This window comes from Mastigoproctus giganteus, chromosome 10 (assembly GCF_048544385.1).
Source record: "Mastigoproctus giganteus isolate SK-2022 chromosome 10, ASM4854438v1, whole genome shotgun sequence".
NCBI classification, from domain to species: domain Eukaryota; kingdom Metazoa; phylum Arthropoda; class Arachnida; order Uropygi; family Thelyphonidae; genus Mastigoproctus; species Mastigoproctus giganteus.
Genome location: NC_143584.1, coordinates 135,841,916 through 135,868,858, shown reverse-complemented (window position 1 = coordinate 135,868,858; position 26,943 = coordinate 135,841,916). Strand labels below are relative to the sequence as shown.

The 26,943-nt window shown below is 39.2% G+C and overlaps 1 protein-coding gene across 1 annotated transcript in view; it reads left to right on the top strand.

Moving 5' to 3' along the window:
- The window catches only part of LOC150079301 (progranulin-like), an 87,447-nt gene extending 78,236 nt beyond the window's left edge, over positions 1 to 9,211 (top strand). The window contains exon 12 of the mRNA XM_090383025.1: positions 8,898 to 9,211. Within this exon, the coding sequence (XP_090239151.1) occupies positions 8,898 to 9,211 (314 nt within the window). The remainder of the gene's footprint in view (positions 1 to 8,897) is intronic.
- The last annotated feature ends 17,732 nt before the right edge of the window (positions 9,212 to 26,943 follow it).

The window sequence follows — 26,943 nt, the reverse complement described above, 5'->3', positions numbered from 1 at the left end:
TCTCCATAGTCGGGTCTCTTTTGGTATTGACCCTTTCCTTTGATATAGACCGGGCAGTTTGGATCTCTGATCGAATGTGTGTATTCCATTTTGGCTGCTTTACAATTGGCACAGGTTGGATCCTGTTCCCTGTTGGGACAAGTTTTGTACTCATGGTCCTTGCCAGAGCAGTGGCAGCAGGTAGGCGTTGTCTGAGTACAGGTGTGGGTTGTGTGTCCGAACTTGCAGCACCGAAAGCATTTCGGCACTGCTGCATGCTCTCGGAACCGGTGGGATCCCCATTCTATATATATTCTGTTGCAGTTTTTCAGCTGTTACCATGCAAATGGAGCTAGTTCAACTACCCAGTTCCTATTGGTTCCCGATCTGGTACTGGTTGAATACCTTGGTGTTACCATGCATTTTTCTTGTGTTTCCTGGGCTAAATTCCTTAGATTTCTGGTGACAATTTCAGTTGCTATTTGTTCAGGCGTTACGTCTTTGTCTACTTTTGTTTACATTAAATATTAAAATTGAAAGCCCACGCTTTTTTGGTGGCTCCGCTGTTAGCCCTAACTTGGCAAGTTTTGGGTTTTCCATTATTGTCTATATACCTTCCTTATTTTCTGTTTCTATTATTAGTCTTGTGCTTCTTGTTTTTCTTATTGCTTTAATTCTGGTAGTCCTCAAGTCATCTTTCATCTCTTTCATAAATTTAGCCTTTAGTTCTTCGCTGCATTGAACATTTTCAGTGTTTTCCAGGGCTGTCGGTCTGAGTACCACCAAGTTTGGTGTTTTCAAGAGTGGTGGCCTGTTTTCTTGTTGCCCTTCTTGGTTTTGTTGTAATTGGTTTGCGCCATTCCTCAGCGCCTGGGCATATGTGGGGGCACGCTGTTGCATTTGATTTGCCCCACATTGTTCGTAGAGTTGTATCTTAACTTTTGCCTTTTCATTTTCTAGGAAGGTCTCTATCAGCATGGCTTCCATCTTACTGAAAATGTTTGCAATTTGCGATCTAATACCTGTTGTAATTCTGTTTGATGGTTCTTTGAAAATATTCTCTAATGCCGTCTTCAAGGCTAGAGATTTTTCATACACTGTGCCTTCCATGGGATCCATGGGAACCTCTGGTGGCTTCTCTTCTTCGGTGTCCTTTGTAGATGCGATACTCTCTGGTTGTTCCCTTGCTTCAGTTTGGGAACGTGTTCTCCGCTCTATTTTTGTACCAGTCGACTTTTTATTTTTTCCCTCCATCCTCCTTAGATTTCGGATAAACGGCGTTTACGGTTAATCGGGAGTGTGTTTTTTGGTCAGCTTGTGGCTGTTAAGAGCAGCAAAACGATACACGCTACAAGTCCGTAGCCCTTTTGGTTCTCGTACAGTTCACTGTTTAGGTCACTGGGGGGGGGGGAGAATAGCCGGATGTGAAGATGCTCCTATAGAGACAGGACTAGTGAAACGGTGCAGTTTGATTGAGCTGGGGTGATGCCGATCACAGAAATTATAGTTATTTCGGTGTGGGAGCAACGGAAAAAAAGTTGCAGCTCGCCCATGTAATGGCTATTGGTAGGGAGGGGGAGAACTTGAAGACACATTTACTTCACTATGTTGTTTATAAGGTCACAGAGTTGAGGAAGCACAATTCTGCGCTATAGTAGCACACAGGGGGGCACTAATCCCCAGTCTATAAGTGTGATTCAGGCGTGGTGACTGTTTGTTGTCGCGTGGTCACTCTCTCCAATTCTAAGACAGTGGCGCTTTTAACGGCAGACCCATTGTCGCTAGCGTTGGATAAAGAACGCAAACAGAATCTCACTTCTACCCAAAGAAAGTTCAAACAAAACTCATCAAGGTGTTCCAGTTCCTTAATGGCTTTGATCCAACACAAATCCAGAGTTTTGCGCTAACTTTAAACTAGCAAACCAGGTCACAATTTACGGAGCTGTCCCACACACGCGCACGCTTGAAAGCGGCCATTTTTAAACTCCGGTATTGTAACCGATGCACGCTACTGTACTGAGGTAATCCTTCCATGTGCGTCTGGATGTGAGAAATCACAGGTGGCGCCTGACCCTAACACTATGTTTCGAGGTGCCATTGGCCCCGAGTTCGTGTTTATGGATGATAACACCACATTCCGTCGCACTGCAGCTGTTGATATGCTTTTGGAAAGCGAGGACATTGTTCGTATGGATTGGCCTGCCCGTTTCTGTCGATCTAAATCCCATCGAACACATATGGAACGCTCTGGGGAGGCACCTAGCTGCACGCCCACACCCACCAGAAAATGTTCACCAGCTGAAGATGGCGCTAACAGAGGAATGGACGATGTTACCGCAAGAACTTACCAACAACATTGTTCTAAGTATGGACAGGCGGTGCAAAGCCTGCATCGACATTAGGGGCGGCCACATCTCCTACTGAGGACCACCTCTTCCCTTTGTTCCATCTTTGGCAGTGATGCATCTGTATCATGGCAGCCAGTGCTATGTTGCCATTTATGAATAAAGTCGCTCTGTACTGTTTTGTTTCAGTTGTTGTGTCGTTGTTGTTTCCTTCATCAATTCTGTACCTCAAGAGGTTCCTTTGGTATACTTTTCCCATATCCAGGCCACTCCTATGAGAACCAACAGGTGAAAACCTGACTGGTCCTTAAATTTTGCACACAAGTGTAGTAACTTGGAGAGCAGTGTGGGGGTGGGGGTGGTGTTGTGGTGTATTATTGTTTTTCTTGGTTGCCCTAATTTTCTTTATATTTTAATTATTATAATTTATCCCCTTTTTTATATGTATATCCCCGTAGTCCAATCCTCCCACTTAGCATCTGACTTGTTTGTTCTCAGAAGATTACCTGACTCGTAGGGGACCTTAATTACTTTAAGTATTTCTCCACAGGATTGGCTGAGTTTCGGAATGACAGACTCCAACACATGAATGTAAAATAAAACAATGTTTATTAACATATCATACAGAAATTAGCAATAGTGTTTGGTCAAACTATATTTGGCTGGTGACTTGTTAATTCATTAACCTTTATATGTGTAAATATCTTGTTCAAACTCAATTGTTTCATCATCAGATATTCTACTCTAATACACATTATTATTCATTATGACATGGTGTCTCTTCATGTTCTTTACAGGGACTTCAATAGGTCGTGTCATACACTTTACATAGATTCTTCCCACTCTTCTTATGAACAGTCTGTATAATAAACCAACAACTACCAGCCAATGAACTGGCTCACAAAAACCTTCAGAGTTCGTGTCTCAATTTGTAAAAAAATTGCATTTATTCAATTAGACACCCTTTCTGCAATCAGGTCAACAGGAAATGTTAATCAATTCAATTTAACATTACCCTTCTGAACAGTTAATCCTCTATACCTTTATATATCACTTATTAATTAGCCCCTACTCAAATCAGAAATACTCTCCACAAACCAACTCATAATAAATTGAAATTTCAACCTTTAATTTCATATATATTATAAAAACCTTTCTCAACTTTAAACAATTCTCAGTTATCTATTATAATCTCTCCTTCCAGCAAGCATTAATATGAGGAGCTTCACTTCAAATTATAGGCTGCGTCCGTCTTAAATACATTACCCGTTTATTCATATATTCATTACTTAAATATACACATTTTTCTCCTAAAGTCCTCTCCTTAATAAATTAAGTACACCTATTTCGGTAAACTCTCTAGGACTTACGTGTTTGGCCTGGAACTTTCCTCCCTGCTCGGCTTCCTTTCATATCGGTCATTCAGGTACTGGAATGCGGGGGCGCTCATTTGGGGATCTCGGTGATTACGGTGTTTCCCTACCAGATACTGTACGGCTGGAATCAATCAGTGTCGCATACTCTTTATCGGTCAGCATTTCTTCTTCCGTGGATAGAGGGGTTTTCGAGTAGGTCAATGGTTCGACCACTCATTCGACTGGCTTTGCCTATATAATTCTCAGGGTGTGATTCTTCCTTCTTCCTCACTACGGCTTCCATGTTTACAGGTGAACATTCCTACGGGCAGTCGGGATACGCAGAATTTCTATCACTGCTTCCATCTACCTCAGGGCTGCAGCTATCACCCAAATTAGACTACCGCTCTGCTTTGTATCGTTCTCCAACTCATTCAAATCATCCTCCAGACCGCTCTGAAAACTTCTTCCGACTCCTCCGAAAACTTCTTCCGAATCTCTCGAAAACTTTTCCAGAATGCCCCTCTCAAAATTCCCTCTATTTTCTTCCTGGCCAATAGGAGATCTGCACATCCTTTTTCCTGTGTTCTCATTTGTCTCCTCTCCTCTTCCGTGGGCGGGTCTTCTTTATTCTTTGTGCCCCAACTTCCGTGGACCTCGAACATACCAGAACAATCCAGAAAGAGAAGCGGAAGTTCAGGTCAACTGAGAAGCGTCACAGCTCCTCCCGTGACCTCACGCGCGCACACCTGGTGACGTCGCCCACCTCTAATAGCGTTTCACCGTGAAATCTTTAAGAGGGCCAGCTTAAGCACTCTTGGCCCTTTCTATGGTGCATCTGCCTCTGTCTTAATGGGGGATTTGTCATGGTATATTACTTTCACTCACTCGTCAAAGAACTTCTATACAAACAAGCTACTACTAAACAGAGAGTGACTGGAAGGTATTTTTGAATTCCAGTGCTTCTTAATCCATGTTGTTTGTACCAGAAAACCACTATTCGTACTACAGTTAACATTCTCATAATATTTAACAATTTTTATTAATTAATGTAAGGACGGGTCCTTACAGCAGAAAAGAAAGGAATTCGCTCTTTATACATTTTAATAATTTTATCACAAGTTTTTTAAATATAATATTTTTTGCGGATTTATTCTTGCATTAAGACAGCCATAGTCGTTATCCAAGATATCTGTAGCTATATAAGTCTAATTCCTCACACCAGATTTTATTCTGAACAGAGAAACTCTCAAAGCAACAGTGTTCCAGATCATTAAAAAAAACACCCATACTCAGTAATTTTTAAAAATGCTGGCAGCCGTCTATTCATATGATATCTGTTCTGGAAAGCCAAAACCTTGTCCCCAAGAAATCCATACTTTGCTGTGAAGATGAGTCACACAGTTTGGATTTATCCATCGCGTCGTTTACTGTCGAAAATAAAATCAGTTTCAGTTTGAATGATGAATCTTGATCTGGATGGCTCTTAATCTTGTCGCAAAGCTCGACTCTGTTCTTTTGTTACATAATTCTTAGATTAACGAATTTCTGTTCTCTCGAAAAATATTTCGCATAGACTGGCGAAATTTTTCAGATTTTTACTCTCTTGGTTCCTTTATCAGCAGTTTATACAATATTATACAATTGGTATGATATTATGCTTTATTATGTGTAGAATCCTGTTTTACGTCCCATTGAGAATGGTCAACTCCACTCTATTCCATTTGGATGTCCCAAAATTAATTTAATTTCTTCGGAAAGAAATGTACTTCTCAAACGTTCTATGAAGAATGTAGACCCTACTGCAAAAATTTGTCTCCCAGCGTTAAACGTAGGCAACTGAGTCTCCTCTGACTGTTGGCTCCAATGTCAATTCATTTCGGAGTTTTGTTAAAGGTTTTACGAAATATAGATTGTGGATCATTTTATTCTTAACAGTTCTTTGTTTCTTATTTCAATAACGTTTTGATATCCTTGTTTATTATTCGTAATCGTAATGCCCCTGGTTCGGATATACTAACAGTAAATTTTGGCAGTGGTGTAAATTTTAAAACAAGATATTGGTGCTGATGGTGTCTTTCACCTGTTCAATGGGAATCTCGAATATTTAACAGAAAAACTGTTTACAAAAAATTACCACGACAAATCTGGCTTTTCCGATTACTGACTCATTGCTTTCACTTAAATATTACCGGCCAAAATCATTCAGATATTTTATTTTTTACAAAAATTACAAACAATTCTTTTCGTTTTCTGTTCTCAAAATGGATCCTAGACAAATTAATACTCGCTGCCTTCCTCTTTTTATTAACAGTTTTACACTTCGTATGTGAGTTCCCCTATCCATAAAATGAAAACAAATAAAACGAAAATGTGAATTATAGACACTTTGGTGTTTTAAACTTCAGAACCAAACGGACCTCAGATGACTTTAATAAAATAATTGGAAATATATTGGAATGTACAGCGTATTCATTGAATTGGAATACAATGATAATAAAAGTGTGCTACAATTAAAACCGAATATCATTTCGAATTTGCAGATTATTCATAAAGATGTTGGCACCAGTTGTATTTGGTCTCCTCTGCGTGTTGTCTGCCGGGAATGCCGATTGTCCACCAAGTATGTTTTTTTTAGTATTTGCATCGTTTAGTAGCGAATATTTAATAATTTTATGATTTGACTATTCAGTTATTAATTAATCACTTTTATTTAATGTTTGCTCTTGGGAATACAGATGTATTTTTGAAATGGCCACGTGCAAGAAATCTAACACCTTAGAATCAAGCTTACTGGGCCTGTATTTAAAATTTAATAAGAGGCATTTAAAAATCAAAAGACAAGAAAAGCCTCGTTTAAACGTGTTAAACTTTTATATTATTTTATATTAATCAATCATAATTTCAAAACTTTTGTTAATACGACATTAAATACATTTACATGTTATTCAGTTTTAACTCAAAGCTTGTCTTATTATATTTAAGTTAAGAATATCTACATAAAAGGAGTGATTCAACAATGCAAGTCGACATGTCAATGTCTTCAATTCTGTGTTCAAATCCCGACTGGCCTATGTCTATCATAACTACAAAATTGGGTTCAAAAAAAATGGAATAGTAAATAAGTTTATTCTTGGAAAAAAGGAACAATCGCTATGGAGTGGATTACCGGGAAACGTTACTCTAAGTGGAAGCAACAATAGATGACAAACTACAGGGGGGCTAGACGCGTATATGGAGTAGGTAAGTTAGAAAGAGAGAGAGATAGAACCTTCTAGAACTTAAGAATACTATACTGCCCTGAACTACGGAAGTTGTACTGTCCAATCGAAATGAATCCAAGAGAGGGTTACAAGGGCCGACGACCGATTAAAGAGGAGATTGCTGAGAATTGGGGGGAAGTGATTGGTCAGAGAGAAAAGTTGAGAGAAACAAAGAAAAAGGCGCAAAAAAAATCAAGAGAGAGTTTTTGGGTTGAACACAGAGAGAGAGAGAGTGTCGTGGTCACAAAGAAAGTGTGGTCCAGTTAGGGATGCAGAACAAGTGGGATTAATTTTTGGGAAAAGAGGTGAACAAGGAAAGGACGAAATAAGAAGTAGAATGAGGAAATGAAAAACTCGAGCGATTTTCACATGCAAGGAGAGGTAACGGAAGGGAAGGTGCATGCAAGACAGAGAATGTAAGTGGAAAAGGCTTGAGTACGATTTCCGCCGGAGGTCGAAGTTGAGAAATACTGCCCATCGGGAGGGGAAGATTTTTTTTTGGGGAATTTTTCCGAACGTGGGCTGAGTTCGTCAGCCACAGGAGAGGGACATCTTCATTTACTATATTTTTCTCTGAAATTCGTATTTTTTTACCTGAAAAACAAGCAACCTGCACCATATAACGCACAGAACTATAGGCTGAGTCCTCATGGCTTCAATTGCCCAGGGAAAAAAATTCTAAAATACTCAGCCTATAAAATATCAAAGAAATGATAATTTAGGATAGTTGAGACCTTTTAACGAAGTTTTCAAACGGTGCTCGTACTATATGAGAATTTTGATGTCACTCCCTGGAAGCAGCAAATTTCATCAAAGAATATCCGTATATTTGTATAAATTTTCACGAGAAAACTTAACCCTTATAGTCTTCTGAACATTGGCTGTGGTCTATGAATAGCTGGAAGAAATGAAATCGATCCACTTCTGCTACTCCTCCATGCTCTGAACAACCTGACCAGTATATGAAACATGATCCCTGCGAACGCAGTGCAGATCTTCAATGCATTGGTATAGATCGAAGAAAATTTCATGTCGAGAAATTATACAGAACACAGATCCCAAGAGAAATATACCCAGTGACCAATTCTGATCGCTGCCAGAAAACGGTGTCCCCACTCGCTGTGAAGGAATTTCTATTTCAGGAAGGACGTCGGCTTGGAAAAAAAAAAGACCGGAGAATAAATTTTGATGGGAAGTTAACAAGGACATTGATCTTAGACTGTCTGCAAATAGTTTTATTTCGAGCAGAGAACAGTAAAACACTTAAATTTTTGTTATATTTACTATGCCATCTGCACATATTTATACTCTGTCGTTTTGTACATTTTTATGTGTTTGTTTACTCATAACGCTGCCTTGAAGTAACCACTTTACCTATATCCGCAGTGCTCATATATATCTGTAACATTGTGAAACATAGTCATCAGTCGTACAAAGTGTTATATCCCTCGTATGGGCAAGATATGTATATGGGCGAGAGGCGAGACCAAATTTTGGCAATGAACAGATATTTTACGTGCAGAGGTTAGTCTCTTTTCTGAGATCCTGCATTAATTGGATGCCTAGAACTAATTCATAAACAGAAAATAAACCGAAAATAAATAGAAAATTAAATTAACATCAAAATGATAATAAAAGAATCAGAGTAAAGTTTTGCTAACATTCTGACTACTGTAGTTAGATTCCCCCCAGGGGCTCACATCTGGTGAGTATGGGTTTGGCACACCCAGGGTCCTGAGCTGGATATCATCATTCTTCTTTTTCTTGGTGATTCCCTTTGACTTTTGACTCTCTCTCTCTCTCTCTCAGGGCAACTTGGGAATTTTTTTTTTTTTTTTTTTTTTTGGCTGGTGCAGCATAAGTCTCAGGCTTCCTTCCACCATGTAGCTAATAATAATAATAATAATAATAATAATATTCACAATTATAGTACTCTGTTTTGTTTTCATTTGTAGATACCACAGTCTGTCAGGATGTAGATTTGCAAGATGGCTGCTGCATTCATCCTAATGCGGTGTGCTGCGAAAACTCCAATTACTGCTGTCCTGAAGGTTTTTCGTGCAATCTCGTTGCTGGTACTTGCGATTCTGCAGAGCAACCAAGCAAGAAACTCACTCCCCTTGTCTACTCTTCAATGGATGCAACTAAAGCTTTGACAAGAGCCGACGACTCGTGCGGGTGTGATCCAAACTATTATTATTGTTGTCCTGATGGTTGGTCATGCTGCCCGTACGGCACGTATTGCTTCGATATATTCTGCGTTTGGTGATTTCATCGTAACAGACATCTTTCCGTCTTTAGTTTCGAGTTATATTACATTAAAATCAATATTTGATATGTGTTTCCAGAAGGTATAAACGGTTTGGGAATATACATGTACTTACTGATAAGCAATGTTATAAGGTTGCAGTAATTCTGAATTCAACATTATTTTGAAATAAAAATCGTACAATAATCATAATTGGCTTTGCTTAATTAATTAACCTAACCTCAGACTTAGAAAAACCATGGTGTTTTTCTAAGTCTAATTCAATCTCATTTCTGAATCAATTTCATGACTTATTTGCATTAACCACCCCCAAATAGATTCCCGTGTAGTATTTAAGTGGTCTGACAATTTAAGAAATCTTTTACTTGATAAATAAGATGCAAACTTACATCTTGTACACGTACATTTTGCTTTTGTCAATATTTCCAAAAACAATAACAGCTAAAATTGACAGAAATCGTATCTCATTCATTGTGCATAAATACCCTTATAAGAGGGTCGTTCCAGAATGTTCCTGTACGTGATCCGTACATGCTATCGATAAAAGCAATCTTTATAAACAACATGCCACACTAATTTGCATCTGTCCTCAACTCAACGTGATCAATACCACCAAGATGGTTGCATTTTCCCATAAGCGAGGCAGACGATCAGTTCAGCCTGTAATAGGCCGTGCTCATGCAATGTAATGATACTATAACAACCATTCCGATGGAATGGGATGGCTCCTGCAGATTCAAAAACCGGTTCTCCCTTCACTCGAGGTCAATGTGTTCCGGTTGCAAAAAGGCCCTGAGTAGAGTCCTGTCAATGATACGAGGAACAAACTTAGGCTTTTTTTCACACCATGGCTGAGTTAGTCGTTCTCAAGCATAGAAAATAAGCCCCCCCCCCCGAGATACTGGAGTTTTTCTTCATGAAAACAAACAAATCAACCAGACAATACACACGCAATTTATAGATGTAATGCACATAAGCAGATTAGTTAATTCTTGGGTGACATAATATGACAGTTTCGCCCGAGGTCTGACGAATAGGTGTGTTGCCAATTGTGAATACCTTGGTGGGGGTGCTGCGTTGACCTGAAGGTAAATGACACTACATTCCAATTGTTACACTGCGTAACACGCTGTGGGTGGGGGAAATATTTTTTTTTTTTTGTTTGGTTTAATTTGAATTTAAACTCTACTGAAGTCTCGAACAGCCCACATTTCGCAAATCTGACTGCAATTCACAGAAAATTCTAGATTCTAGGGTGTGTAAAGCGGGTATTAGCAGATCATCATTAAAGACACATTTTTTCAATAAAAATTTACTACCTTTAATAAACATTATATACAGTATTTATATAAAAAAATTACATACAAGCATACCAATTTCCATATATTTCAACCATACTACAGTAAAGGTAAAGTGCAGCCATTATCAACCCACTGCAGGATGGAAGCCTCCTCAACAATTCATGCTGAGGGAAATGGACCATAATCTGCCACGCTGGTCCAGTGCGAATTGGCAGATCGACAATATTCAGAGGCTTGAACACCAGCCTACTCAAAGAGCGTGTGCTACTGCACTCCAGCTCCTGACCACTCGGCTACGCGTGCCATACTACAGTACACTGCACTAACTCTCTCTCTCATCAACTGTTCTCAATTTACAAATTATTAACATTAGTTTGCATCAGTTGTACCTTTCTTAATACGAAACCTCAATGATTACTCAATCATTCTCTTACATTGCCAAATTTTATCACTTACATCAGTAAACTCATTTCAACTCTTATTACTTTGTTAGATCTATTAGCTTTTAACACATGAAATGCATTACAACTGGTATTCTCTTACCTCAATTACTTCACTATAAAGCACGCATTCTACCTTAGTTACTCTCTAGTTACCATCTTAGTCATCCCTCTTTACTCGTGAGGTTTCTCTTTTAATAAAATTTCTTTCTCTTTACACATCATCTGGTATGTTACCTTGTGTTGGCACCTGGCCTAATTTAATGATATAGGTTACATATCCTTACAATATCCCTACCCCTATAAATATAATTTCTTTACTAATTCCTTTATACTGTTACTTTCCCTTTACTTACCCCTGTACCACACTTTCGTTATTTCATAATCATTAACATTCATAACAAATTATCTTAACCTTAGTAACTAACTTGCCTAATACAACAGGAATGTTCCTTTTTTAAAGGGACTGTCACTCAATTCCTTACAGAGCTAGGTTATGAGTCCTTGAGTTCAGGATTCGAGAAAAAAAAAAGCAGGAACAGACTTACGTTCCGGAATGGCAGCTACTTCCAATTTCCTTTGCGTTCAGGCTTCCTTCGTGGTAGACAGGCTTTCTTCCATTTCTTGGGCACTCTGCTTTCCTTAGTGGCAGACAGGCTTTCTTTCTTTTCTTGGCTCACGTATCTGCACAACTGGCTATTTCTCAACGGGCCGGATCCTAGTCACAAGTGTAGGCTCCTACACGACAAAACTTCGGAGGTACATCTTTCGATTTCGTTACTAGTGACGCCGATCACCCTATTACTGCCTTCCAGTGCCAGATCAGGTTTTCTTTCTCTTCTTGGCTCATTTATCTGCATAACTGGCCATTATCACTGCCGTCCGATGCCCGACCAGGCTTTCTCTCTTGCACGCTTTCCTTAACCTTAAACTAAACCACCGCCTTCATTGCCTATCACTGCCTTCCAATGCCGGACCAGGCTTTCTTTCTCTCACGTTTTTTTTTTCTTTTTCTTCTTTATTTTGCTACCATGAGATGTTAACTCTGGCCACCAAAAAATCTACTTCTACTTCAACCTGCAACTCATGACCTTCTCTTCTGTAGACCACAGAGAAGTCAGATACAGAGTGGACACTTGCTCAAATTACTGCCCCCGAACTGTACTCTTTCCCTCAAGTTTGGAACGCCTCCCCCAAGGACTCCAACCAATCCCCATACTGTTTAATTTTTCATTCCTTCCTATTTGCTAAAACAACTCATCCTAGTTGTCATCCTAGCGCACAAACCAACCCTTCTCTAGAATTTTTTTATTTTTTTTCACACGGTAGTATGGCCCTTTCATGTTTGCCAGTAACCTCCAAAACACTGATTTTCGTGTTCACTCTTTCTTTGCTAAATATTTCCAACTTATCCAAAATTCAGTCACCCTGAAGCCATTTTCTTTTGAAGCGAACACTGGACGTCCACTAATTTCCTGTTTATTTCCTAACGGTGGCTTAGATCAAAAGAGACTCTTCGTAATTCCATTTCATAGTCCTATTGTTCTTGCCCTCGGCAACTCTTTCACGCCTGTTCTCAAAATGGCACCCCCTTCTGTAGTCATTGAGCTGTCTCTGTTAACTATCTTATGTTGTTCGAAATTACTTGTTTCCATTTAGCCTCTATTTTAATTCCCACGCCTAAAACTGTCCATTACTAAATCCAGTGTTCTTCTAACTTTATCAACTGCCATTATCAACCCACTGCAGGATGGAAGCCTCCTCAACAATTCATGTTGAGGGAAATGGACCATAATCTGCCACGCTGGTCCAGTGCGGGTTGGCAGATCGACCGTACTCAGCAGTCAGGGGCTTGAACCCCGGTCTACTCAAAGAGCGTGTGCTACTGCGCTTCCGCTCCTGCCCATACTTACTATCTTTAACTTAATACTCGGGCATTAATGCTAATTCTTGCTTTCCATCGCCCTTCCTGGATTTATTTTAGCAAAACAAATATTGTTTTTTTTTTTAATTTGTAAGAACTACATCTTACAACACGTTAATGGTGAGCCAGTTGACATAGTAATAGGGAAACACTATAAGCAAAACCCCGGTTAAAAACACAATATGCATCATATTCAAAACAAATTAATGATATACAACAAAAGTTTACTAGCATAACATCTGACGGAAGTTCTCTTGCGCAAATCATTACGCACTTGCACTGCTATAAAGGAATCTTCTGAAATTCCCCTCGTACTCAAGAATGGTAGAATATGGTTATGATTTTCTTTAGTCACAAGAAACCCATAAACGTTCATCTGCCAATTTGCTTAGCATCGCGTAATGTAGTAGCAGAACTGCTGCTGCTTGGATCTAATGATGCAAATGAGGACGATAAAACTGTGGATGCAAAGGGATGAAATTTAACTATAGATGCAAAGGGGTGAAATTTAACTGTGATTATGCTTGAAATTTGGTTATTATTTCGCTTGTAGGGACGACGGTTTTGGTGAATTACAGAACTGCACTGTGGCTATATTGTGTTAAAAGCACCGGAAACCAATTTTAAGGAAAATGCACTGACAATTGTTGTGTTGCACAAGTTTATCTTCTCCATAGCCAATTTTTACTGGCTAAACAACAAATGCTGAAGAATAGGATTTCAGTACTTGAAAATAATCTGGTTATTAGAGTCTGTTCTCTCATTGGTCTCAATTCGACATGGTGCGTGTTGAGACAAACAAGAGCCAGAGTAAATTAACAACCAGTGAAGGGTATAATAAACCCAGAAAACTTAATCACGCTCAACTGAATTTCTTATCCAAAACAGAAATTTCAGTTAAAATTTCACCATGCCTATGAACACTCACTGCTTATGAAATGAGTCATTGTAAAGATTTATTTTCTTTACAATAGAATAAAGTTCGAATATTTCCACCTATCTTCCTTGAATCTTATGATTATGCGCAACAATTAAGAAGATTGGGTGGTTCCTATTTTATAGTATGGCACCAATAATAATAATAATAATAAAAAGCCTGGAAACCACTATTGCAGATAAATGTAATTTTAACTCTCCATATAGAAACTGATGTTCACCAATATTCACTTAAGTGAAAATCCTAAACCTCTTCATTCATCAACACATTCTGCAAAAGAGGAAAAAGATCTTTCTTTATGGTAATAACGTCAAGTGTTGTATATACTTTTTTTTCGACAACGATTTCCCTCCCTCCCCCTCCAATTCCCCTGCTAAGAATTAGCAGCATAATAAGATATTCCCCTGAAAAGATCTCCTAGTAGTATTAATTAATAATGAATATTATGATTAAAAAAAAACATTAATTGCAGTTGAAGGCGCAAATCCTTAATTAGTCCAAACAACAGTTCGAGGTAACGCAGTAGATTTTTTTCCCTAATAGCAAATATTATAAAAATGAATGTAAAAGCCTATATGTACATAACTATTTCTTTAGAAACTCTTTTAGATAGGAATGAACGACAAACATATATACAGTACTGAATCCCATGCGCTCTTCAGCATGAAAGTCGTTAAGAAAAAAATAACAGGAAAATGAAAGAAAAAAAAGAATTTCCCAAGAGCTTTTAAGAATAACAGTTGTTAATTAAGTGAGAAGAACCTTGTTATCGCGATTCACGGTTGGCAAACAGCTGAAGGGAGTGTAACATCCACGCCTCATCATATCTTAATCAATCAATGTGTAACCCTAATTAGTAATAGAGACAATGTGATTTCTAAAGATACAAATTGCAATTAAAAAACACTGGTATATCTTTATGGAATTAACCCGAAGGTAATAACTCGTTTAAAGTCATGATTAGTCAAAACCTTAAGTTTCTGATAAACCTGTTTCTGAGAAAAACTAAGGAATGCTGTAAAAAGATTATCGTTTTGTGCTCCCTCTCTGAAACGTTGCAGTAATTTCTGTAGATAGTGAAAGAAAAAAGAAAGAGAGAGAGAGAGGTCCACAGAATGTAAGCCATGGAAAGGCTGAACAGCAGACAAGATAGTTCTTGCTATGACCTCCAAGTAATAACAATTGTGAAATCCGAAAAGAAACAGCTTGAAAAAAAAAAGATATAACAAAGTGTTTCGAAAGCTGTTATTTCACATGTGCAAATGAAAAGAATCATCTCTTAAACTCAATAAGCATACTTGAGCCAGGCATCTCACCAGTAAAGGAATGAATAACTATAAATTCAATAACAGAATTGATTTTTAAAAAATGCAAATTGTTAAGCAACTCAAAAAGAATTAACAGAAAACGTTCTTTTTGCTTTCTTTTAATATGCATTCATGAGTCAAAACATTATGACCACTCCTGTCACCACGAGTGGAAGCATATAGGAGTGACGTCAATAACCGGCGCAGCATATATAGTGAAGGAACGTGGAGTGCCTATCACTTTTTGAGTACGAAGCCCGTGCAGTGGGGAAAGAGAAAGACCTGACGGAGTGTAAAGTGTAAAGTGTGTTTAGGGTCTCACGACACCAGGAGTTTCCCCATCTCCACATACTTTTCATTGTGAGTGTGAGACAGTATTCTGTCAAGGCCAGAGTTTTAAAAGTGTGTGCGCTGTGTATATGTGTAGTGTTGTGTACCGTTGTTCTTCTGGCCATTTAGCCGTTCAGCACCTATTGGGACCCACCATCTGCACACTTTGCCCTGTGGAGCCAGGCCAGGTACCCAGTAGATTTATATTTACTCTGGCAGGCCACCTAGTTTCCTGAGATTTCGGTGGTTAGGGCCTATAAAAAAAAAAAAAAAGTTAAGCTCTGGGAATAGAAAACGCTGAAAGAGGTTTGCAGGCGCGATTTAGATTTGAACGTTATTAGATTTTAATAGCTTGTGTTGGCGTACACTGCTGTGATAGGCAGAGTAGGGGGGGAGGAGACTGAAGGCTGGAGGAAAAGACAGGAATATGGGGATGATAGAGATGACGACCTCAGATGGTCAGTCAGGCAGGCCCATGCCCCACCAAGCTAAAAGAGGGGCTGCAGGGAGCGAAAGAGGCAGAAAACTGTCTCCTCTCCACCCCCCCTGCCAGGGAAGAAAGGGATGATGGGCCACTCAAGGGAGCGTGGTTTGGAGGGCCAATATGGCCGAAACAGAGCTTTGCTAGGTCTTTGTTGTTGTGTGATCTTCCTAGTTTCAGGTGTGTTTCCATCATTTGGACCGCAGCCAAGTATAGGTGGTTTTTCATACCTGGGACAGGGTCCCATCCAAGATTGGCGATCTCTCGTCATCTCTTCTGGTATTTCTCAATATAACGAAGTAATGTCAGTCCGGTGTGTTGTCATTCTTCTTGGTCTAAGTGTACTGTCACATGTGGGGCGGTAAGTCCCATCCAGAAGTTGTGGTCACTTCCGTGTCAAGTCAGTGATGGTGTAGTGAAAGTCCAGTGTCAAGTGATTTTCAGTTCTGATGATGTCTCTCCCAGGATGGAGCCCATCTGGGCGAGATGTCAGTGGCTGTCAGGGTTGTTCCATCTTAGTTCCAAAATGGTTTCTTGTTCTCTGTGTGGCATTTGATTATGATCTTTGGCTGCTGGTTGCAGGGCTGTTTTCTCTCAGTTTTGGTAGATAGCTGTTAAAATTCTTCTCCTTGCGATGATGTCTTGAGCAAACTTTGTTAGGGCTTTGTATTCCTCTTCTGTATCCAGGAGATGAGACTCTTGTCCCCTTGGAAGGAATCTTATCCGTTTGGTCAACACGCCTCTGAGGTCCTCATACTCTGGCATTTAAACATAAAGTGGTTCCAGTCCTCGATCCTGCCGCAGAAGCAGTGTGGATCCTCGGTGAGACCAAAGTTGGAGAGTGTTGCATTGAAGGGGGCCTTGTGCCATCAGCAAATATGTTGTATATATATGTTGGAATGATTTTCATTGGTAGGAAGGCGAGAGCCAGCATCTGAGAAACGGCAGGCATTGTCAGCTGTTTTTCGAGTACTGCCGTAGTCAAGGTGTGGCGGGAATGGTCTGAAGAGGGAACATGCAACTACCTAATATACCTGGATGGGAAAACACCGCTAGTTGACATTCGAGGTAAAAGGCGGATAGCACGTGTCTGGGACAACAGCCGGCTCACATTCCCACAATTAACTGCAGAATACAACAGCCAACAAAGAAACGTTTCCGTGTTCGCCATCCAGTCGCGCTCTTGTGTATAGATAGGCCTGAAGAGTAAGGGACTTGTTCATGTGCCCAATTTGATTGACCGTTAGCCACACCTTTGCCTGAAGTGGGCACGGCAGCACCCTTCCTGGTCACTGGAAGACTGGAAAAGAGTCGCTTAGTCTGATGAATCAAAAGGTTCCAACTCCATCAAACTGATGGATAGGTGTAGTCGACGGCGAGAAGGTGAATAGCTGCAACAAGACTGCGCGGTTGGATGAAACATACCGGCAGCGGTGATATCGTGGTTTTTTCATGGACATCACTGGCTCCCTTCATCTCCATTTAACACATTCTCACTGCCAGATCCTACCTCGGTATTGTTTCGGAACAAATTCTATCCTACATGATGATCATGTTTCCAGAAGTCATGTATTCTTTCGACATGACACCGCCCTGTGTCACAATGCAGGTATGGTTCAAAGATTATGTCCAAGCATTTTATATGCTTCCCTGGCAGCTAAATTCCACTGACATCAGTCCTATCGAACAATTTTGGAATGTGAGTGATGAAAGGCAGCAGTCGCGCTCTGTACCTCGCTCTGTTGCCGAACTCCGGGACGTCCTTCTGTCCTGCTGATCCAGAATATAGGAGAACACGGTCTGCAGACTCGTGCAGTCAATGCCACGCCGCGTGCAAACGGCTTTAGCGGCGAAAGGCAGCCCAACAGGCTATTAGGTAGGTGCGCTATTAAAGAAGTAAGAGAATTCCTTGAGCATCCGATCTCCTTATTTCATTCGCACCTGACCATCCCCGGGAAAAGTACTCATATTCAGAAACCATAAATGAATAAATAACGAACACGACACGGAGAAGAAACTTTGACGATGTCAGCGTTCTTCAATTTGCTTGAGAATCATTTGAAGAAAAACCTATTATATTACGGCTACCCAAACGGCAACTTATCGGTCCATGTCTATTATGTCCATAAATTCGGTATATAGGGGGAACCCTGGAGACTGCAATTAAAACAAACACACCTTGACCTATGTCCATAAATTTAGTGTACTGTATTCTCTCGTTATTTTTCTGGACGAAAAACATGAGTTTCAAGAGAAAAGCCTTGCTGTCCAAGCCTGAGACCGACTAACTGGAGCCGACCGGGCTAGCCGAGTGGGTAAAATACCTGCCCGGCAACCCAAAGGTCGCGGGTTCGATTCTCGCCTCGGGCTTGGATCAAAGTACTGCAAAAACCTTGGGAGGTGCAATATGGCCACAGAAGCCGATGCGCCAACAACTACCAAATCAAAAAAAAAAAAAAAAAAAAATCCGACTAACTGGCTGAGTTAGTGGGTCTCAGGTCGGAAGAAGCCACAAATTTAAAATAGACTAAGAAGTCTGCATACTGCAGATTGGATAAGAAGAGACAGTTGACTTCCACAAGTGTTTGCAGCGCCGTTTGTGTAAATCACTACAAACTCTTATTTCTTTTGTGTTTAATCCAGAGATGGTTAAATTTCCAAACTTTATTCGACATTTCAGAATTGTATTATTACTGTAATATTGTAGGTTCAAAGCTGACAAAGGCTACTTTATTAATGAAGAGCGATAGAAAAAAAATCGTGTTCTAAGTAACATTTACTATAGCAATAAAATTTTGAATATATAAAAATCTATTGTGTATGTATCGTGTCATAATTTTTTGTGTTGTTTAATAAATTCATTTCTGCCTATTGTAAAAAAGTTAAATGTGACAAAGTACATTTAGTGATTCTGAAAATCTTAAGATTTATAAATAAATTTATAGCGTGCTACTTTATAAGTTGTGCTATATGTATATTAACAAAATTCCATATATTAAATTGTGTCGCTCCAGTTCTTTGTCCTTATGTAAAAATGGGGGGAATTGATCCCTTTAATAATATAGCATGGAGTATTTCATAAAACTATAATTCAGAAATATCGGATAAAAATCTTTGGACCCCTAATTTCCTCATTGGTCTCCTAGTTACCGGATGTCTGTCCCGTTAGAGCATATGTGGAGTAACATCAAAAAGGCTATCAGTTCCATTGGGACGATTAGTATGACGCACGGCCAAACCATGATATTTAAAACCGGCCATATTTGCACATCACAATATTGTGCCTAAGTCCACGCGTTCATTTGGCTTTGCGTTAATTACTTGCTGATAATTATGGATGATAACGCCACACCCTATCGCACTGCAGCTGTTGATATGCTTTTGGAAAGTGAGGAAATTGTTCGTATGGATTGGTCTGCCCGTTCCCCAGATCTAAATCCCATCGAACACACATGGGACGCTCTCTCGAGACACCTAAGGACACGTCCACACCCACCAGAAAATGTGTACCAGCTGAAGATGGCGCTGACAGAGGAATGGACGATGTTACCGCAAGAACCTATCAACAACATTGTTCTAAGTATGAACAGGCGGTGCAAAGCCTGCATGACATTAGGGGTGGCCATATCTCCTACTGAGGACCACCTGTTCACTTTTGTTCCATCTTTGGCAATGATGCATCTGTATCATGGCAGCCAGTGCTATATTGCCATTGTTGAATAAAGTCCTTTTGTACCGTTTTGTTTCCTTTGTTGTGTCGGTGTTGTTCCCTTCATCATTTCTGTACTTCAAGAGGTTCCGTTGTTATGCTTTTCTCATCTGACTTTTCATCATGAAAACCTGACTTTTTGCACACCAGTGTACTACTACTGCTGCAAAGATAGCATGGTTTTTCTCCGAAACTCAAGTTTTTCATCCAGAAAACAACAAATCGACTGCAGGAACACACAATTTACGGACATATCGTACATATGACTCAATATGGCCTACTTTGCTGATGTGTCTAAACCCCTGGAATTTGGGAAAAATTAACTGTACCTGCCATCTACAGCCAGGAATGTATTTAAAAGCAATACGCAGGGTCTGCATAGCCGAGTGGTCAGGAGCGAGAGTGTAGGAGCACGCGCTCTTTGAGTGGACCAGGGTTCAAGCCCGTGACTGCTAAATAGGACATATTTTTATTGATAATTTATAGTAAACTCCACTGACTTGGTGGTCATTCCGGAGTATAAACAAGAACAAGCAGATCAACAACAGAACTTAGCGACTTCTACCAGTAAGTCACAATATGATGCCATATTAACAATTTATTTAGGATGCTGCTGTTTTTTTCCACAAAGACACATAGAAATTTGTGTCAGTGAGTGTGCCGCGAGATTATGAGACACTCTATTGATTTAAAGGCAATCACTCTTTGGGTGTGACGTGTATATAGTGTTGTTTAACTCCAAGTATGAATTGAATTACAAAAGGTGGAAACCACTGCCCTAGTTGAGCAATGGCTAATGCTATCACCAAATGGAAATGTCACAGTGCTATTATATCTGGGAAACGTTTACTACGACCGCAGAAAGTGGTAGAAACAGATCAAAGATGCTCCTAAAGATGGCGTGTAGATCAGGAAGGTCACAGGAGCTGATATTAGTAAAGGACGGTACGTAGAGAGCTGCACTGCATCGAATTTTACGGACGATCTGCAGCCTAAAAAAACAAACATCAAAACATGCAGTGCCCACCGTGGACTTTCCTGGTACAAAAACCATTGTAATTGATTCCTAGAACATTAGGGAGCTGTATTATACAGTGACGAATCACGGCACACGATTATCCGATCTGATGGCCCTCTTTGGATCTGGCAGATATCCAGAGAACCTTATTTACCGCAGTGTGTCGTCCCAACTGCGAAGTAAGGAAAAGGTGCTGAAGCCACTGGGGTTGTTTCTAGCGGTCTGGACTTGTACCATTGATTATCTTTTCTAGAACACTGAATGCTATGTAATACATTGATATTCTGGACAATTCTACTCTTCTTAGACTGTGGCAGCAGTGTGGGGAAGGGGCCTTTTTTATTTCAACATGACAAAAAAGGACTCCTGCCCGCTGCCACAGTGTTACAAGAGTGGAATTGTCCAGAATGTTATTGTATTGTTTGACATTTAATTGGCCTGGAACAATCAGTGGTACACGCCTAAACCTCAAGAAACAACCTTCTACCACATCAAATGTGAAGTTTGGCAGACCCATTGCCAAACTTCACATTTGGAATCCACACTTTCTGATAAATAAGGAGAATTGAGGGGAATAGGCATGTCAGCTGTCCCATGCCCGGACATTGTGTGGGGGGGCTGGAACTGGAATCCGGTCTCCTTACAGAAAAAGGTGATGATGATATGGAACAGGTGCCCCGCCTGTTTCGCTCCCCCCAACGCTCCTGATTGGATACCTTTGGGATAAGCTAGAACGTCGGCTTCTGGCCAAGTCAGCAAGCATCAGTCAATAATTGAATCGACTGCTATGCTGAAGAAGGAATGAACCAAAATACTTATTATCAAATTTTGATTCGATCTACCACTGACACATTGTTATATACTGTATCAGCAAACATTCTTTCAAACATGTAGGCAAGTGTCCGCTTGCTTTCGACAGAATAGTGAATATAAATTATATTGAAAAAATTTCAGTTTAAAAATAGATTCCGCGGCACGAAAAAAATTACATGTGTTGAGAAACATTAATATAAGCTGTCATCAGAAGAAAAGGTGGCGCTCGTTGATGCATCTTGTAAAAATGGCCGCAGAGAGTTCAGAAACACGTGTTTTATGTAAACAACGCTGTGAAGAAAATCACATATTTAATTCGCACCAAAAACTTCCACATTTGAATAAGAATGAACGTGTTCCCCGATTATACAAAGCTGCTGCTCGTATCTTGCGTGATGTGAGTTCAAAAAAAGGATCTATAAAAGGTCTTTTATACCAGGCAAAATATCCAGTAAGTATTCGAAATATATTTGATAAGCTTATACATAATTGCAACTTTGGCTAATACAGTGCAACGGCGATGTACCGTAGTTTCGCATATAACGAGAGTATGATCATCATTATTAGCCATATGGTGCAAGGAGGTCTGAGGCTTATGCTGCACCAGCCAAACAAAATCACCGCGTTACCCTGAGAGAGAGAAATAGAAGGGAATCAAGCCCATACTCACCAGATTCGAGCCCCTGCCATCATATTCCCAAAGAAGGACATAAAAAATGCAGTTTAGGGCAAAACAAAAATTTCACCAGTTATTATTATTATAACTAGCGGAAGAAAACTACCTTACAGAACTAATGCAGTGGTTTCCAAATTGTGGGCCACTGAGATATTGTATTCTCTTTTACAGTAATATTCATTCAATTAGACGGTTAATTTTTTATAAACAACTATTAGTTGTCAAAGAGTAATTACTGTAGATGTTCAGTTTCCCCCTTGTCTTCTTGCCTCAAATAGAAATTGCAATAAAAAAAGATATCAATGAAATATTAATTACACACAAAAATTTTACTCTCAGAGAACCATTTGCCATATTTGTCACATATGATGCATTCAGTAAGAAATTTTTGTAAGCAGCGGCATGTAACATTCTTTTCTAGGATGAAAATCATATTTAGCATAGCAGAAATTGCTAAAGACAATAAAAAGTGTGCATGAATTGACGACGACTTTGTATATTTTTATAAGTTGCTGCTATTGACTATAATTATATTGTAGTACTGTAAAATTAACTTGTATTTATAACATTCTGTATCAGACTGGGGATGCACCAGAATGTAACCCAGTTATTATTATTATTAGCTATATGGCGCAAGGATGCCTGAGGCTTATGCTGCACCAGCTAAAAAAAATTCCCAAGTTACCCTAGGGGAGAGAGAGAGAGAGAGAGAGAGTCAAAAGTAGAAGGGAATCACCAAGAAAGAGAAGAATGATGATATCCATCTCAGGACCCTGGGTGTGCAAGCCCATACACACCAGATGTGAGCCCATGGGGTTGTCTTGCACTACATTCTATGGAAAATAATTTCTAAAGGTGTTGGTTTTTGCCTACATGATGATTTCCAGGATTGCATTTATCATATAACTGAAGGGGTACATACTAGGAAAGAAAAAAACTTTTTTTTTTTTTTTTTTTGCCATTCAGCTATAGTGGCCATTAGATTAAATGGCTGAGTTGTTCAAGGCTCACATCTGGTGAGTATGGGCTTGGCACACCCAGGGTCCTGAGCTGGATATCATCATTCTTCTTTTTCTTGGTAATTCCCTTCTATCTCTCTCTCTCTCTCTCTCTCTCTCTCTCTCTCTCTCAGGGTGTCACCACCAAATACGGAGGATGCGGAAAGGTCAGGGAATGACCACTGCATATCCCGGAGCAATATGGCCTTAGTTGCTAATGCTCCAAATAACTAACAAACAAACTCTCAGGGTAATTCAGAAAAAAATTTTTTTTTTTTTGGCTGGTGCAGCATAAGCCTCAGGCTTCCTTTCACCATATGGCTAATAATAATAATAATATTAACTGGATTCTCTGTAAACATGTCCCATTTGGAGGCATGGGATAATTATAAGAAATTGACAGTTTTTAAGTATATGAAACATATAAATAGTGTTTAATATTTTTATTTTAAATACAACATTATTATTTAAAAAAAGAAAAAAAAAACTATACCAGTAATGCATTTGCCATTTAAAATATTTAACCCATCCATCCACAGATTATAAAATAGTAAAACTAAAAAGGAAAAAAAAAAAAAACAAAAAAAATTGAATTTGCTCAATAGGTCATCTTTTAGTTATTATACACATTCATATTAAAAAATTGGAAAAAAGTGGTAAAATTTTATTTTCAGCAATAATGTGATTTAGAATGCAGTTACACCCATACCACATTGCCAGTATTGGAATTAGTCATGCAGTATGGTATAGGTGTAAGGGAGGGGAAGAAATGGAAGCTGGCTATGATAGGAAACAAATTGTTAATAAGCTTGCCTCCTTTGCCAATTCTAATGCAGTTACCAAATCATTTCCAAGCTCATAATTTTGATTATGGGCAATGGTGGTCCCACACAGGGACTAAAAGAGCTTTAGCCATCAGTGTGCTGCCAGTTTGTTCAAAATGGTCTCATCACTCAAGAAGAATTTCAGCTGTGGGTCATCCCTATCCTTCCATGGCTGCCTAGTCAGCATGATACATTACCATCTGCCAGTTGTTTGGAGAGGCCTGGGTTTGATCCCTGTTAACCTGGAGGAATTTCTAAAGTCCTGGGCACACATTCTATATGAATGTATAATTTATGACATCCCCAGAACACAGCTAATAGCACAGAGTGGCCCCCTTCCCAAGGGAGAAGAACACCTGTTTATCATAGAAGAGGAAAACTATAAAGCCATTACATCCTTCACACAGAAAGTATTTGAAATGTGCAGACCTATCCAAAGAATGGCAATTCAGCCCTCTAGCAATTAACCAATAATCAATAGTTAAAATTGCCCATGTCTCCCACCACACCCAGACGATGACTTAAAAACTGTCAGGATAGCAGTATTCTATGTCCTGACAGAAATCTGACACGACAAAACTAGATTGACCTGAGTACACCCAGGACTACCCTGCCATGTGTAGGAACCTGGGGCCCCACACCAAATAACCATGTGGGGGGGGGGATGTACAGGCAGCCAGGAAAGCAGATTAGCTGAAAAATATTAGTAAGCTAGTAGCAAGGGAATGCAATGTAGAATGAATGAGAATGAAAGACAGAATGAACAGGCTGGACACTGAGTGAAAGAGTGAATTAGAAATTATGGAAAAAGGAAATATGAGGGAAAGTGAATGAGTGTTATGGTGAATGGGAATGAGTGTAAGAGCAAATGTAATTGGCTGAAAGAATACAAAGTTAATAATAACTTACACTATTTTATATATACTAACAAACGTTTGCTAACAACACAAACACTATCACTGCATTCTCCCCTGGCCTGCAAAAAACTTGCGGCTAGGCCTGCACCACAACTGAAGGATAACAGTAAGTTGAGGTGCACAGAGAGTGCAGTTCAGAAAGCAAGAGTCGAACAAATGAAATGAATGCCAGAAGGATAAATGAGTGTAACTGTTTGAGAAAAAGAACATAAATCATAAATGTTGCAGCTAAGTTTCAACCCTTGTTTCAATCGTAGCCAAGTGGTCAGGAGCGGGAGTGCAGTAGCACACGCTCTTTGAGTAGACCAGGGTTCAAGCCCCTGACTGCTGAATACGGTCGATCTGCCAACCCGCACTGGACCAGTGTGGCAGATTATGGTCCATTTCCCTCAGCATGAATTGTTGAGGAGGCTTCCATCCTGCAGTGGGTTGATAATGGCTGCACTTTACCTTGTTTCAATCATTTATATTCTTACTTATTTAACTATTATGCATTAGTATTAAATTTACATTACACACCATTGCATCTCTCCCCCTGGTGTGTGAGAAAAAAGATGAATGAGTGGGTAAAATATATATATATAAAGTCTAACAGAAAAAAAAAAAATTATTATAAAATTTAAGAAAAAAGTATAAAAATAGAATGCCAGTAGAGTGAGAATGCAGATTATGAATGAAGTAAATGTCTGTCTCTCCCACTCCCCACTGTCAGCGAACATATCCTACCCCCAGAACAGGATGGGCAGTTTGACCATCCTACTGGAATCGACACACAACATGCCATTTGGTGATCTGAACTGAGTACTCAAACCCAGTTCCCTTTAAAACCCCATCCCTAGGTGGGGGGGACATGTATCTGTCTCCATCCCTCCCTGCCTCCCCCATACTTCACCTGGTGGGGCTCATCCCCACTGACCTCTTTGGGGATGCCTACTCTATTGTATAGAGGGTATAGCATTCCCCACGAGTTATTCCAAGTTTTTCAGTCCATGCAACATGTAAATTGGCCTGTAAACATATGTCCACAGACATAATACACTTACACCTATGAGTGCATGTTAGGTGGGCTGTTAATATCAGTATATTTTTAAGGGTTATCCCTCAGAATAGTCTGTTACATTTTATCAAACAATTTTTTAACAAGGTGCTTAGATAATCCATAAAAATTAACAAGGCATTCATGTGTACATCCCCCGAGCACCTTTTCTCACCCATGGCTATAGCCTCCCTTATGATAAAAATGTGGCTTATTTTTTCTCTTCTTTTTTTACTGCTTCATGGTGATTTTCCATTACACTACTTTATTCCCCCGCCCTTCAGAAAATTCAGGGACCACCATTGGACTTTGTTAAATATTGATGATATTAGAAAAATAAGAAAAATAATAAAGTAAGAAATCATTTGAAATTTGCAACTGCAATTTTGATACAAATATTGTAATTTGACAAAATATCTCTCAGCCTTATGAACCAGAAATAGTTCTGTTAAGGATATTACATATTATTTTACAGCAGTTTAGCATGTATTCCTTTTGGCATTAACTAGATTAATATTTCTCAACCTGTGGGCCTTGAAAGAATCTGAGTAGCCCTGAAAAGTTTTAAAATTACTTAAAAATATTTTCAACTAGTGATGCACCTGAAAATTTTGTTTGGGGTGGGAGAGATGCATATATATTTGTCATATATTTTAAGGATTAAAGATACCGTCTGTTTTAATCACAAAAAGTTAATTATTTTTAATTATTTTAAATTGAAAACAGTGTTATATTAATTATCATTTGATAAACTCAATTACAAAATATTGAAAGAAAATAAATAAGAGAAACCAGTAATAATAATAACAAAAGCTTTTATCATATTTTTTTGAATTTTTGAAGTCACCTATCCCCGAAATGAGTTATAGACTAGTTTTATTATAGACATCTCTGTAACCCTAACCCTCCAAAGGGAGTCTTCTACAAAGGAATAATCTCTTTAGGAAAAGTACATTCATCAAATAATCATTTCAACTTGATGCTTTTCTAATTTATAGGAAACAGTACAACTTGCTATCTC